Raw genomic sequence first — 16,026 nt, 5'->3', positions numbered from 1 at the left:
TACCTCCAAACACTGGTCAGACCACATGCCCCAGCGAGAGCACTTCGCTCATCTACATCAGCTGGCCAACTGGTACCCCCATCGCTGAGAGCAAACAAAGCCCGCTCAGCAAAGTCGCACAATTTGCAGAGATTTACAGTTCACTTAGGATACAGGAACAAAGTCTAGGTGCATTTTTAAATAAATTTCTCTGGACTGCAAACTGCTACCCTCCTCCAGTGGTGCCATGTTTTTTTATAAATAGAATGCAGATCCAGACGATCAATGAGGTCTCAGTTCTGTGGTGTGCCCTCTCATGGAATACTTCGGTAACATGGATATTACACGCATGTTCATTGCATATGTGAACAATTTTGCTTGTGATGCATCTGGTCCGCACCCATGGCTGTAAAAAAAAAGTATATCTCCAGATTATAAGAGAAGAAGCAGATAAGTCACATTTTACCTTGCAATATGTACAGTATATCTTATATAAATAACCAGGCTCATGTCCTTATGATCACAGTTCCAGTACCAACCGTCAGACTTTGAAACGGAAGCTGGTAAGCGCTAAACTAGCCTCAATACCCTACTGTATTTTTCAAAATATGTGAAGAATATATGGATCATATCCTAGGTGAATAACTCACTGTCTGCCACAGTGGATATCTTGAACATGATTGGGGATCAAACCACACTGGGAACACAGCAGTTGTAAATTGTAAAATAACAATAATTTTGAGATTTTATGTCATCATCATAATGTATCGTGCTGGCATCTGATTGTAGTGGTGGACCATGATCAAGGTGGCAGCTGATGGTGGATCCTGATGATGGTGGATCATGATGATGGATTATAATGGTGTATCCTGATCATGGTGGCAGCTGATCGTGGACTATGATTACAACAAGACTGCTCGATATACAATATGTCTACTCAGATACTCATTACTGACAATAATTCCTCACTTCATTTACCTTCCATCATGTAACAAACTATTTATTCTAACCAATGCTTTACTAACTCTTATTTTTCTGACGTTCTCCATTGCACATGGGATCTATTGCACTTCTGTCTGTCATGGGAGAGGGATCCATCACACGTGGCTCTCTGAGGTTTCTACATTCTTTTTCCTCTGTTAAAATGTTTTTTTGTTTGTTTTTCCTTTCTCTTGTTGAGGGTTAAGGACAGAGGATGTCACACCTTGTTAAAGCCCTATGAGACAAATTGTAATTTGTGAATATGGGTTATTTAATATAATTCGATTGATATCTGAAAAGTTGTCATTTTAGTCTGAGGAGAGCAGAAGAGGAGAGTTCTTCTCAGTAGAAGGGTGAGATAATGATGTAATTATAATATATGTATTTGTTTTACCGGCAAAAATATATACAAAAATATTCCTTAACCATTTGTTTCCTACATTGAGAACAGAATTGTTAACAACAGTGCCCAAATTCATTGTTTAATATTTAACATGTCAGTGCAATGATGTGGCCCATGGAGGCATTTTAATAGTTTCTGGACACAACATGGATCAACCAAATCTCCTGGGAGAATATAAGAGCAAAGCTTTATGTTATTGCCAAGAACTAAATCCAAACAGAAGGATGTTGTGCTTGAACACATGAGAGAGGAGTGTTCAAATGATGAGTCCATCCGTCTAATAACGACCCATTCATCCACCCACATGTGCATACATAAGGATCACCCTTCCATCCCACTCCTGCTTTCATTCATCCACTTAAAAACACAGGCAGTTTATTCATGTGATACATTCACACACATGCCTGCATGAGTTCACAGCACATACAGTGTAGCCGTTGTAGAGGTGCCACTTTTAGACAGATTCTTGCTGAATTGCTGAGACCTGAAGGACATTTCATTTCGACGCTAGCTGTGAGAAAAGACATGAAGGCGACCGGTTACCACACAAATTCAAATGAGTCATATTCATGAATAATGATGTGTCTAAGTGCCAGCAGCTCACAAGACTTTCAATTGAATCCCCAGTGTAGCTCCAATGGTTAATATGGGAATACACAAATTGCCTCTCTTTTTTCCCCAGTGGTTCTTATCAACTTTATATTGCACTGCTATTTAGAAAGCTGTATTTGCTACCGACATATATGTACAGTTGGGTACAAATGTCTGAGATTATACTATACTGTACTGTGAGGAAGCTGCACTCACTCCCTGATCAGTCAGGTCAGCTCTTTGGTTTGCCTTGATTTCTAATCTTTGTTTTCTTTGAGGTTCACTTCCTGGTTGAGGCTGGTGTTCATGAACGAGCGCACCTGAACGCCACATCTCCACCAGGTGGTTTCAATGTGGACTAAACCATGTAGGAATGAGGAATGGGGGGAGAGTGTAATTGGTTTTCTTTTGTATTTTCTTTTTCTACTAGCCTTAAGGAATATTAACTCTAGCCTCAATCATTAGTTGTAGAGTTATTGTACTCTTTAATGTATTAGATTAAAGACACTTTATTAATATTCTTGTTTGCTTTAATTGTTTTCATTTGACGTTTTCTAGTTAAGGGATGGTTTTACCCAAACATATTTAAAGCTAGTGTTTGAAGCGTTTGGCCATTTTGTCTGTGGGCTGAGGACCTTCTGTCTGTCCTGGAGTGTTTGTGTATCGATGCCATGTATGTTTATCTTGTGAGAAAGTCTCAGAGCTCTGAACCAAGTTCATGGACTTCTGGTCTCATTGTTGCACGTCCACTCTCCCTGACTGACTGCTTGCATTCTGGGTTTAAAGGGTTGAAACATCTATACCTAGCAAGTACATATAAGTATACTTGGAGTCACAGTAAACGTCCACGCTAAAAAAGACAACAGTGCCCTCTATTGGCTTCATTTATATCTGTGACAGACTTCCATGGTTATCTGGATTAATATGATTTTCTAATCACATATTTGTTTATTTAATATCATTCGGGTTTTGAATTGTGTATGATTTCCCTGACTATTGTCAATGACAGATGGAACAACAGTAACACTTCTTTAATATTTAGCTTTTTTTATTAATACCTCCCAGGAATGTTACACAGCAGTCAATGGAAATAAAATACCTTTGAAGTAACCTTTGGAAAATCTTAAAAGCACAGTGCACAGAGAGGAGGAGAGGAACACACAGGTGGGAGGTTTATTTAGCTGAAGCAGCGAGTTGATTGTGTGGCTGTGCTGAGAATAGATGTGTTAGAATCACGTCTGTTTCTGAAGTCACATAAACCTCAGAGCCATCAATCTTTAAATCACATCAGACTGAAAACTACAGAATAACCACACACACTTCAGAATTGTCATTTAGAACTATAATTCAACGAACATCTGTCTGTATGTGGAATGCATATCTCCAAACATTCATCTTATCAAGGTCACTCTTGGCATGTGTATCATTAATGGCCCACAGAAGTGCAGTGTCAAATTTGTGATTTGGTGATGTGTCCGATATCAATGAAATTTGAATAAACAGGCTACCAGTGCTCTGTCAGGAGGGGCGGGGTAGTGTGCCTTCAGTCTGAGGACCAAGTGGATCATTTTTGCTCTGCGTCCTCTGATAAAGTTCCTTCCCACCCTCTTTTTCAGATTGACAGAACATTGGAGAGCCCTGTGTTTTCATGCATCAAAGTTGTGTGGAAAAAAAGAATTAAAATGTTAATGTTAAAATAAGAAATAAACAAAAAGAGTAAATTTATAACCTAGAGCAATATTGTCTTGCCCATATCCACACAGACAGGAATGGAGGGTGTGTATTCATCTTACACCAAATATCAGTAAGAGTAAAAATAAGTTGAGCCAATTTAAATGCATCCATACTGTTATCCTTACGTCTCCCATTTATTTATTCCATAAACATTAAATATCAATGGTGTCAAGTGTTGCTGTATTTTATGTGAAAGAATTCTGACACCTAGGAACACAACAAACTTAATGAAGTACCTGTCAGTGGGAGACAATGCATGACAAGTTTGGCTCTTAAATTATTATAGCTGAGTTTTTCTCTTATAATCTATTTTTTTAAAGAATAAAGGATCAGTTCTGGCACAGTTTATGCACTGGTATCATTTTAAAAGTATCGATTTAGGACCAGTATTAACAAAATCAGTCTTTGTGAGTCAAACAAAGTGTAGTTGGGACGTGGAGTGATATATCCACTTCCCAACTCTACACTCTACGCTCTACACCCCCAATTAGGTTTAAAGAACCCAATTAGGTTTAAAAAACCTAGGTGGGTTCTACAAAGAAAAAAAATTGAAGGTTGGTAAGACGAGAGGAAGAATTTGGCCCCATGCAGAGAAATATAATTCAAATCCCTTTGGATGTGCTCTGTTACAAAACATTGGAGTGGAAAATAATGCAAAAAGTATAGCATTGTAAACAGTACTATGCATTCCAGGTGTTAAACAGGGACATAAGTTGTGGCAGACACAACTTCTCCTCACCTGAGCTGAGGTGTTCTGCCTGGTTAGTTTCCACGCTTCACATAAACAGTGACATCTGGTGGTCAGTTAACCAAACAATGTAAATGGTTGTAAATGGTTGTATTTATGTAGCGCTTTTCTAGTCTTGAAGACCACTCAAAGCGCTTTACACTACAGTTTTCCATTCACCCATTCACACACACATTCATACAGTGCTTCTATAGCTAGCACTTTTTGGTGTTCTATTGGGCAGTTTTGGGGTTCAGTATCTTGCCCAAGAACACTTTGGCATGCAGATGGGAAGACTGGGGATTGAACTTTGGACCTTCTGGTTGGAGGACGACCGCTCTACCCCCTCAGCCACAGCAGTATTGACTGGTCATTGCAGCACACTACACAGTTGTATCACAGAAATGAAACAGCTAAATCAATGTTCATATATTAATGGAGGTAATTTTGGGGTTTATTAGACAGCAGGGCCACCATGTTGGATCACTGGCTGCACGGACATTGGAAATCATGATAACTGCCTTCAAAACCTGGACAGCAGGATGCCTCTAAAATAAATGTTAATGCAATCAATTGTATTTGATTGCTGGTCAGGTGCTTGATGTATGATCTGCAAGAAGAAAACCTGCTAGCTCGTGCTGCAGCAGCACCGTTTGAGGATATATAATAATAAACTATTTATATAGCACATTTTAAAAACAGAGTTTACAAAGAGCTTTGACAACAAAGCAAGACAAGCAAATAAAAATGTATAAAGGAGTTGTTTGTTATGCAGAGATAATGATGTAAACCCATTTGATGAAAATGTGACTTGTGATTTTTGGCTGTTACTGACTTCACTTGTTTTTATGGATTATGCAATTCTCCCACCAGGTGGCTCTCCAGACTTCAGGTACATTTCGAGCAACACCAGGGACGATCAGACATTGAAATGAAAATGTGACATGTATACAGTGCCTCACATTGTTAAAACCTCTGCTAAGTAATGCTCATTTCATTTGATAACAATTAATACCTTAATATTTTCCTTAAGATGATAATTATAGTTTTTATGAACAATATTTTTAAAACAACACCACAGTAAAAGTATTCAGTGTTTCACACAATGTTACCTGGTGTTCACACAGTCATGTTTTATCCAGCTTGAAAATGACAAAATCTGAAACTGAGTATTTGTGACATTCAGTAAATACATGTAACAGAATGTTAGTCATGTTTGATAATAGTATATAAATAAAAAAAACTTTATTGATCCCACACCGGGGATATCCCTTGTTACAGCAGGTGACAATTCAGAATGATGTAAACCAGAAGATAAAAATATGAAAGAAGTCAACACAAAATAATAATAATAATCATACAAAATACACCTTTATCTTTTGAAAAAATAATTTGTATAGAAAAAAAGCATATCAGTTAAGTGCAATGGTAGAGGATGATTGCACAAGAATGTAAAAACATAAGGTGATACTGAGATAGACAAAACATGTGGATAATATGATATGCTGTGCATGTAATGTGCAGAGGATACTTATGTGCAATTACATGTTTAGTTAAAAATGTGATGAGAGGCTACATATGATTATACCACACAGGTTATGTGCAGAGGGTACTTATGTGCACAATAGTGTAAAAAAAAAAATCAATAAAATGGTGCAGATCATCAGTAAACTGTGATGAGAGTATTGCATTCATGTTAAGGTGCTGTAGAGTCTGACAGTGGGGATGAAGGAGCTTGCTCTTCACACTGTGGCTGCAGCTGGAAGCTACAATGACACACTCGCTGCTTCACAGCTACACGAACCAACGATGAAACATTTAGCGATGCAGTCGGTCAACTTTCTTCTTCTGCTACTGTATGTGTACGAGGTGGATATGATGCCACAGCGTCACCTACTGTACCGGAGTGTATAACAATATGTTGCTGTTGTGAAAACTAATATACACATTTTCTTATTTTATTAACATGCATGTATGCATTTATTTTAACTGTAATGTTGAAACAACACAATCACAGATTCTCATACACCATCAATGTTTTTATTTCTCTCGCGAAACCTGCAAGTACGTCTGACCCTATGGTGCATTCAAGTGCGCCTGAGGACCTTGTATTTCGGTGCACTCAAATTCCAAATTAGACACATTGATATGCAAATGTCCTGCAGAGAAACGCATTCAACCTCTGGTCTTTGATATCGGTAAACAAGAATCTGAATGAATGAATTTAGATCATCCCTTAACCTTGGCAGGGGGCAAATGTTGGATATTGTAAGATTAAAACGGCAATAACGCAAATTTACTATGAAATAGGTCGTCGGGAGATAAATGAAAAAGACTTGTTGCTTTATATAAATCTAAAATTCCCATACCTTTAGCTACTGTCTATATATTTCAAAAAGGAAAACGTGGTCTCAGCTCAGATTTTGTACTTTACACGTGTCAGGAATGCAACATTTGCACCCGCGGTCACCTAGCAACCAGCCGGGCAGCGTGTTGTCAAACATAGTGACCAGAGGATTGTCCTCCTGTAGGCTCCGTGTGCTGTGTACTTATTATCTGAACTGAGTTACATTACATTCACTTTCAGGGTTAGGTTTTTACTGAACAAAGCATTTTAGCAACTCACCGTCAACACAGTGTTTGTATTTTACAGTCAACAGCAGCGCAGCTTTTTGAATATTAACCCCTCTCCTGCTGGAAGTCATTCAACATGTCTGAAGCTGTGTATCCACCAGAAAGTGTCTACAATAGTTTTCCGAAGACAGAGGTTCAAACTCAAAAACCACAGAGGTACGTTTGCAGCTGTTTAAAGCAAATAATATTACGCTTAATCTTATTAGATCGTCAAATCAATCTAGTTAGATTAGGTCATTAGGAAGAATAACCTAGTTAGTTAGTTAGACCTAAACATTGAACATAGAAAAGAAGAAATTGCATTTAAGAAAGAAATGTCTTCCCTTCCCTCACGCTGAGATTTGACCTCATTTAAAAACTGCAACAATTAAATAGTTATGTAATAGATGATGATCAGAAAGGCAATCTCTAATTATTTTATATTAATTAACGTCAGCTTTAAGCGGGAACACCAAACACTTGATGGTTCCTTTCCTTTAAATGAATAAAGTAAAATTAATAATCTTTGATGAGCTGATCAGACTTCAATAATCAGAAAATTCATTGACACTGAAATCACATTTTAGTTGCAGCTCATTTAAAGAAAAAGTTTGAAATAATATTAATCATGTCAGAGTCAGGGGTGGCTACACAGCAAATTGATTGGATTCCTCATCAGGGCTGTTCTGTGTTGAGTTTGCATGTCTTCTCCTGGGTGGGTTCTGTCCAGGTACTCGTACTTCTCTCCACTGTCCAAAGACGTGCAGATTGAGGAGAGGTTGTTTAGAGACTCTGACTTAACCAAAGGTGTGACTATGAGAGTCAGTGGCTGTTTGTCTTTGAATGTCAGCCCTGTGATGGACTGGTGACCTGTCCGGGGTGTAGCCCTCCTCTCATGCAATGCCAACTGTCTCCAAGACCCCCTGCAACCTTTAAAAGATAAGCGGTATAGATAATGGATCAATGGATAGAATCATAATTACATAAACAAAACTTCTCCACTCCATTCTGTTCATCTTCTCTGCACACTTCAATAATGAAAAGATTTTTAATTAACATGTTCATTTATAATTTTCCTTTGCTACCTCTGAAGGTATATATCCAAATTTAGACCGACAGTTATTCTTGAGGAAAAAGCAAACAAGGAAGCAATGCGAACGATGGGACCAGCAAAAGTAGAGGTGGCACCCCCAGACCAGTACACCAAGAAGCATTTCAAAGAGTCCAAACTGGCCAAAAGTGAGTATTTCTAACAACATGACCATTGCATGGGTCTCAGTTTGAGCATTGATTCTGTTTTGTAATCATCTGAATTTCTTCGTCATATTTGTATTTCTTCTCAGAGACAGAGCCCTCAAAAGAGTTTTGTCACAGCTGCACTGTGAAGAAACCACCTGTTCCTGCAAGGACAGACAACCCACCGATGGGCATTCACACCAAAAGAGACTTTATAAAGACAACTACTTTGGCTCCAATGAAGCCACTGCCAACCTGTGTGGACACCAGCAAGGGACACAAGCAGCTCCTCGAAAATTCAGGACTCGTACCAAAGTACATCAAGAAAAAGGTATTTTCTGATGACGATACAACAGCAAAGAAAAGTTTGTGAATCAAATTTTGAATACAACTTGAGGGACATTATTTGCTTCAACAGTTGATACAAATTCACAACTTGAAGGTTTGACATTTCTATTTTAGGATTATGGAGAAGTACCTGAGTACCTTCTCCAGCGCAATGAAGAAAAGCAGAGGGCTCAGGAGGATTATGAAAACTATGTGAAAGAGCAGAAGGAGCAGGGAGCCATAAAACTCATGTCTGACAAGGAGCGACAAGCTCTCCTGGAGGTACTCCGACACATTTTCTTACCTTAAACAACAGACATCTGATCGACTTCTGCATGGTCGATATTTGTCTGCCTGTTATGGTTGATGATATTTTCACATATATATATACAAACATAGCATCCTGATATAATTTATGCATCAGTAAGGATAGTTGGTTTTGACTGTTTGACACTGACTGGTGTCCCTCCCTGTGTCCACTATCCAGGGCCTGAAGAATAACTGGGATAAGCTGCACCACGAATATCAGGGCCTCTCGCTCGTCACCGACACCCTGTCAAAGAAAGCCCACAAGGAACGGCTGGAAGCAGCAATGAAGCAGTTGGAGGACGACATTAATCTCTTCGAGAAGTTCAAAACCATCTACATACCCAATCACTAGGACTTAAGATCAAGATCTGAGTTGATCTGATTTATTTTGCTTTATTTCTTCACCTCTCCCGTCGTTTAGCTACTACATGGGCTTGAGAAGAATAAAGTTATGGATGAACTCTATATTGTTTCCATGAATTAATGCACCCAAACTTTAAGTATAAAGAAAAGTTAAACTTTTTTTTTTTAATTAGACAGGTTGACTGATTTGTATTAATGAATGAAATATTTGTACTAATCTTCTGGATCATAAAAATCCAAAAACAAATGTATTTGCAGTTTGGCCACAAGTTGAAAAATCTGACTATGGACTATTTTCAGTCCTTTAGATTTTCAAAATAACCTATTTTCTCAAACTATTTCAAAATTTTTAAGGGAAAACATAAATTTAATGATTCAATGATTTCAAATGCGAGAGTCAAATAATGACATTTATTCCCCGTTTCTTTTGTTCATCACTGGCTTGAAATATATTTTTATTTCTTTTCACAGTCGTCAGAGCTGTTCATTGTGGGAATTGTTGAGATAATGTATATTATAATTAAAAAATTGAATTCAATGTTTTTATGAATGTATATTTGTTATTGTTATTTTTGTTAAAGGTCCAGTGTGTAAGATTTAGGTGAAAGGGATCAATTGGCAGAAATTCAATCTAGAATAATCCTCATGATGTTTTGACTAGTTCATTTCATCGCAATTGAAATTGAATTGTAGTCTTCTTTACCCCAGAAAAGGCCCACTATATTTAAATAAAGTAGATTTCAATACTTTATATTTACATGGGGTGGGTCCTCTCTACGGAGGCTGCCATGTTGGTGATACACTCAAACTTAGTCAAAATTAACACAGCCAAACCATCAGCTAAAACCATAACTATAAAATGCGCTTTATTAAATATCAGGTCACTAAATTCAAAATCTTTACTTATAAATGATCTCATTACTGATCATCAAATAGATTTATTATGCTTAACCGAAACTTGGCTACAAGACGGAGAATATGTAGGTTTAAATGAAGCGACGCCCCCAACCCACTCTAATACTCACATTCCTCGGAACACAGGCAGAGGTGGAGGGGTTGCAGCAATCTTTAAATCGGATCTATCAATCAACCCCCGACCAAAAGAGAGTTATAACTCTTTCGAAAATCTTAGAACCAGCCTCGTCCACCCAAGCCTGACGTCACATAAACCAATTAATACAGTCATCATTTATCGTCCACACGCCCCTTACTCTGAATTCCTATCTGAATTCTCTGAATTTTTATCAGAACTAGTTCTTAAAACAGATCAGATCATTATAGCCGGTGATTTCAATATTCATGTAGATGTTGCCAATGACAGCCTTAGTTCAGCATTTAAATCAATAATAGACTCAATTGGTTTCACTCAACATGTGAATCAACCGACCCACTGCCTGAATCACACTCTTGATCTTGTCCTGACATATGGCATTGACATAGAAAATATAACAATATTCCAACAGAACCCGCTTCTGTCTGACCATTTTTTACTTACATTTGAATTCAGAATTGTTAATTACGTCAATTCTGGACGGAAAGTCTATTACAGTCGATGTTTATCCGACAAAACTGTTCACAAATTTAAAGAACTGCTCCCCTCCTCACTTCCCTCTCAGCCATGTGTCAGTACAATACAAGAAGATTATCAAAACCTTACTCCCACACTAGTTGATAACTTTGTAAATAGTACTGCAGCCTCACTAAAAACAGCACTTGAAGCTGTCGCCCCATTAAAAAAGAAGAGAGTAAGTCAGAGGAGATTAGCTCCGTGGTATAATTCCCAAACGCGCGTTCTAAAACAGACATCGCGGAAGCTAGAAAGGAAGTGGCGCTCCACCAATCGCCAAGACTTCCACCTAGCCTGGAAGAATAGCCTTATAAATTACAAAAAAGCACTTAGAAATGCCCAAACCTCTTATTATTCATTACTAATAGAAGAAAACAGGAACAACCCCAGGTTCCTCTTCAGCACTGTAGCCAGGCTGACAGAAAGTCACACCTCTACTGACCCATCTATTCCTCTAGATCTGAGAAGCAATGACTTCATGAGCTTCTTCACTAATAAAATTACAACCATCAGGGATAAAATCCACCACCTCCTCCCAGTGAATAACACTGATACATTGTCTGGTCCTGAAACCATAGTACCAGATTTATGTCTAAACAAATTTGACTCTATTGATCTTCCTGAACTGACCTCGTTAGTTTCATCATCTAAACCAACTACTTGTCAGCTGGACTCTGTTCCAACTAGACTTTTTAAAGAAGTCCTCCCCCTAATTGACAGTTCCATTTTAGATCAGATTAATATGTCTTTGCTAACCGGCTACGTACCACAGGCTTTTAAGGTAGCCGTTATTAAACCTCTGCTTAAAAAGCCTACGCTTGATCCAGAGGTTTTAGCTAACTATAGACCCATATCCAACCTGCCCTTCATTTCCAAAATCCTAGAAAAAGCCATTGCTAACCAGCTGTGTGGTTACTTAGATAGTAACGGTTTATTGGTCAAATTTCAGTCAGGATTTAGAACCTATCACAGCACAGAAACAGCACTATTGAAAGTCACTAATGACCTTCTTATGGCATCAGATAATGGACTTGTCTCTGTCCTCGTCTTGTTGGACCTTAGTGCAGCCTTTGACACAATAGATCATAAGATTCTGCTACAGAGATTAGAACAACATATAGGAATTAAAGGAACAGCACTACACTGGTTCAAATCATATTTATCAGATAGATTCCAATTTGTAAATGTTAACAATGACTCCTCCATGCACATGCAAGTTAATCATGGAGTTCCACAAGGTTCTGTCCTTGGACCAATACTCTTCACCCTATATATGCTCCCCTTAGGCAACATTATCAGACAGCACCACATACAATTCCACTGCTATGCAGACAACACCCAATTGTATATTTCCATGAAGCATGATGAATCTAATCGCCTAGTTCAACTTCAGGAATGTCTCAAAGATATCAAGGCGTGGATGACCCAAAATTTTCTACTTTTAAACTCAGACAAAACTGAGGTTGTTGTAATTGGCCCTAAACTGAGGTTGTTGTAATTGGCCCTAAACATCTCAGAGAAACACTGTCTGACCAGATAGTCACTTTGGATGGTGTCAGTCTGGCTTCCAGCTCCACTGTGAGGAACCTTGGAGTGTTGTTCGACCAAGACATGTCATTTGACCCCCATATTAAACTAGTGTCTAGGACGGCTTTCTTCCATCTGCGCAATATTAACAAAATTAGAAACATCCTGTCTAAGCAGGATGCTGAAAAACTAGTCCACGCGTTTGTAACCTCTAGATTAGATTACTGCAACTCTCTATTAGCAGGATGCTCCATGAAGACTGTTAAAAGTCTCCAGTTGGTCCAAAATGCTGCAGCACGAGTGCTGACAGGAACTAGAAGGAGAGATCATATCACTCCTGTCTTAGCTTCCTTACATTGGCTTCCGGTAAAATTTAGAATAGAATTCAAGATCCTGCTCCTCACTTTTAAAGCCCTCAACAATCACGCCCCCTCATATATCAAAGAGCTGATAAAACCTTATTATCCAAGTAGATCACTTCGTTCCCAAAACACAGGCTCTCTAGTGGTTCCAAGAGTCTGTAAGAGTAGAGCAGGAGGTAGAACATTTAGCTATCAGGCTCCTCTCCTGTGGAACCAGCTCCCACTCTGGGCTCAGGAGGCAGACACTGTCTCAGCATTTAAAGTAAAACTAAAAACCTTCCTCTTTGACATAGCCTATAGTTAGGGCTGGATCAGGTGAGTCCTGAACCATCCCTTAGTTGTGCTGCTATAGGTTTAGACTGCTGGGGGAACTCCCATCATGCACTGAGCACTTCTTCACTTCCCTCTGTCTCTCTGCCCCCCCACACCTCTTTATTTATTTATTTATTTATTTATTAGTTTTAACATGTCATCATGTCAAAGTGTCACTTTGTCCTCCCATAGTCCCTCTGGCTCTTCTCTCTATCTCGTTTCAGATAACTCCGGCACCGGGACTACAGGACCACAACGACCACCATCACCATTGTCTTCATTTATTTCAAGAACTTAGCAATTTATTAATATATCTAGTCATGTTGTAGATCTATACATTGTTATTGTTATGGTTAGCCTTGATTTTGATGGTGCCAAATTGTTACCGGTCTCTCTCTCTCCACCTCATCTCTCTCTTCTCTCCCCCGCTCTCCACCCATCTCTCCTTTCCTCCCCCCTTACTTTTCTTTCCTCCCCCCAACCGGTCGAGGCAGATGACCGCCCACATTGAGCCTGGTTCTGCCAGAGGTTTCTCCCTGTTAATGAGGGAGTTTTTCCTCTCCACAGTCGCCTGTGCTTGCTCATTGTGGGAACTGTTGGGTTTCTCTATGTTAATATTGTTTTAAGGTCTTGACCTTTAAATGTAAAGTGCCTTGAGATAATGTAAATTATGAATTGGCGCTATATAAATAAAATTGAATTGAATTGAATGTTTTTTACAGTCGTCCAAACTAGGCAAACTAAACACCTTGTGAGTTTTTATTACAACTGAAGGCTACCACAGGTTATTTTTCATGTTTGGAAGGGGAGGGTGAGGTGAGGGGTGTTCAGCTACAACATGAGACTCGACCACAACATATCACAAAATTCTACACACTGAACCTTTAAATACACATTTAATGTTTTGATTGATTTTAATGTGTCATTTGTTTGTCTTTAGATTTAAATCTGTTTGGTCACATCCTCTGACTCAGAAATCTCTTCTTCACCATCTTCTGTGCATCATTTACATGATTTTTCAAATGATTTTCTACTAGTTGACAGGGTGTTCAGTTTCCTGTAAGAACTTTTTAATGAAACAAAATTTTTCTTAGTCATGTTTCTCCTCTAATTTTTTTAAGTTTTTATTTATTTGAAATTAAACGTGAGAAGTTTAGACAGAAAATATCTTATTCAATATGTCACAAACCATGACTTAAACTAAAATAATTATCTTCAGCTATTAAAGATTGTGGCGTTCGACCACGCCACCGGGTTCCCCTCACGACAGCCAGAGACAAACCAGTTCAACCATTGCTTTTTTGGCACCATCTCTTTATTGCAGGCCAGCAGAACATACAAAACATGGAACTTAAATGGTCCAGCACTTTCTGCTGGACCTTCAGCTTCACCAGTCTTTCTCCCAGTGTCCTTCTCTTTCCCAGTGTGCTCTCGAGTGTGTCTCTCGAGTGTCTTGTGCGTTCTTAGTGCATCCTGTGCGTTCTTCTCCCGAGGCAGCTCTGCTGCCTCCTTTTAAAGTCTGAGGATCAATCAGCTAACAGCTCTCACCTGTGCTGATTGATCCTCTGTGGTGCAGGTGAAGGTGCTCTCTCCGCCCCTTCACCTCCACATACCCCCACCGTCAAATTCAGGTCCGGGAGCTATCCGGCCTGAACTACTCCCCCCCCTCCCATCCGGCCAGGGGAGGAACCCAGCCCACCGACTGAGGCGCTCCGGGGGTCGAGCAGGTGGGCGTCGCGGGACGCGGCATCTCTCAGGCGGCCTGGAAGGTGGGCGCCGCCGCACGGGCACCTTGGACCCCGGAGCAGGTGGGCGCCGCCGCACGGGCACCTTGGACCCCGGAGCAGGTGGGCGCCGCCGCACGGGCACCTTGGACCCTGGAGCAGGTGGGTGCCGCCGCACAGGCACCTTGGACCCCGGAACAGTGGTGCGCCGCCGTCCGGGAGACCCACCCATCGACGCCGGGTCCGCCGGTGTCAGCTTCCCCGCCGACCGAGGCAACGGAACCGGAGGTCTCGGCTTCCCCGCCGACCTCAGCGCTGGACCCGGAGACGTCAGCTTCTATCTGCTGGAATACACTCTCCCCAAGTGTATTCTTAGTGCGTCCTGTGCGTTCTTCCCCCGAGGCAGCTCTGCTGCCTCCTTTTAAAGTCTGAGGATCAACCAGCTAACAGCTCTCACCTGTGCTGATTGATCCTCTGTGGTGCAGGTGAAGGTGCTCTCTCCGCCCCTTCACCTCCACATATGAACTACTCCCCCCCCTCCCATCCGGCCAGGGGAGGAACCCAGCCCACCGACTGAGGCGCTCCGGGGGTCGAGGAGATGGGCGTCGCGGGACGCGACATCTCTCTGGCGGCCTGGAAGGTTGGCGCCGCCGCATGGGCACCTTGGACCCCGGAGCAGGTGGGCACCGCCGCACGGGCACCTTGGACCCCGGAGCAGGTAGGCGCCGCCGCACGGGCACCTTGGACCCCTCAGCAGGTGGGCGCCGCCGCACCGGCACCTTGGACCCCGGAGCAGTGGTGCGCCGCCGTCCGGGAGACCCACCCATCGAAGCCGGGTCCGCCGGTGTCAGCTTCCCCGCCGACCGAGGCACCGGAACCGGAGGTCTCGGCTTCCCCGCCGACCTCAGCGCTGGACCCGGAGACGTCAGCTTCCCCGCTGATCGGGGCGCAGGAAGAGGAGCAGGACCCGGAGGTGTCGGCTTCCCCGCCGACCTCGGCACCGGGACCGGAGGCGTCAGCTTCCCCGCTGACCGGGGTGCAGAAAGAGGAGCAGGACCCGGAGGTGTCGGCTTCCCCGCCGACCTCAGCGCTGGAACCGGAGGCGTCAGCTTCCCCGCTGACCCTGGAGCCGGACCCATCGGCTTCACCGCCGATCGGGAACCAGCGCTCCCCGCCCCCTCCAGCTCGGCGCCGCAGGTGAGACGCCCAAGCCTCATCCTCTTTGTCTGCCTCAGGATCTCCTCGGTCTGCCTCAGGTTCTCCTGCGTCTG

General features: G+C 41.5%; 1 protein-coding gene across 1 annotated transcript; it reads left to right on the top strand.

Moving 5' to 3' along the window:
• Window positions 1–6,880: 6,880 nt before the first annotated feature.
• On the top strand, window positions 6,881–9,815 carry LOC109638423 (enkurin-like). The gene is made up of 5 exons (XM_020101406.2): window positions 6,881–7,205; window positions 8,122–8,267; window positions 8,372–8,595; window positions 8,727–8,873; window positions 9,079–9,815. Exons 1-5 carry the CDS (start codon window positions 7,126–7,128, stop codon window positions 9,250–9,252), a joined length of 771 nt encoding a protein of 256 aa, XP_019956965.1. The 5' UTR covers window positions 6,881–7,125; the 3' UTR covers window positions 9,253–9,815.
• The last annotated feature ends 6,211 nt before the right edge of the window (window positions 9,816–16,026 follow it).

The sequence above is a fragment of the Paralichthys olivaceus genome, chromosome 17 (genome assembly GCF_024713975.1).
Source record: "Paralichthys olivaceus isolate ysfri-2021 chromosome 17, ASM2471397v2, whole genome shotgun sequence".
In the NCBI taxonomy this organism is placed as follows: Eukaryota; Metazoa; Chordata; class Actinopteri; order Pleuronectiformes; family Paralichthyidae; genus Paralichthys; species Paralichthys olivaceus.
This window is presented reverse-complemented; position numbering and strand designations above follow the sequence as displayed.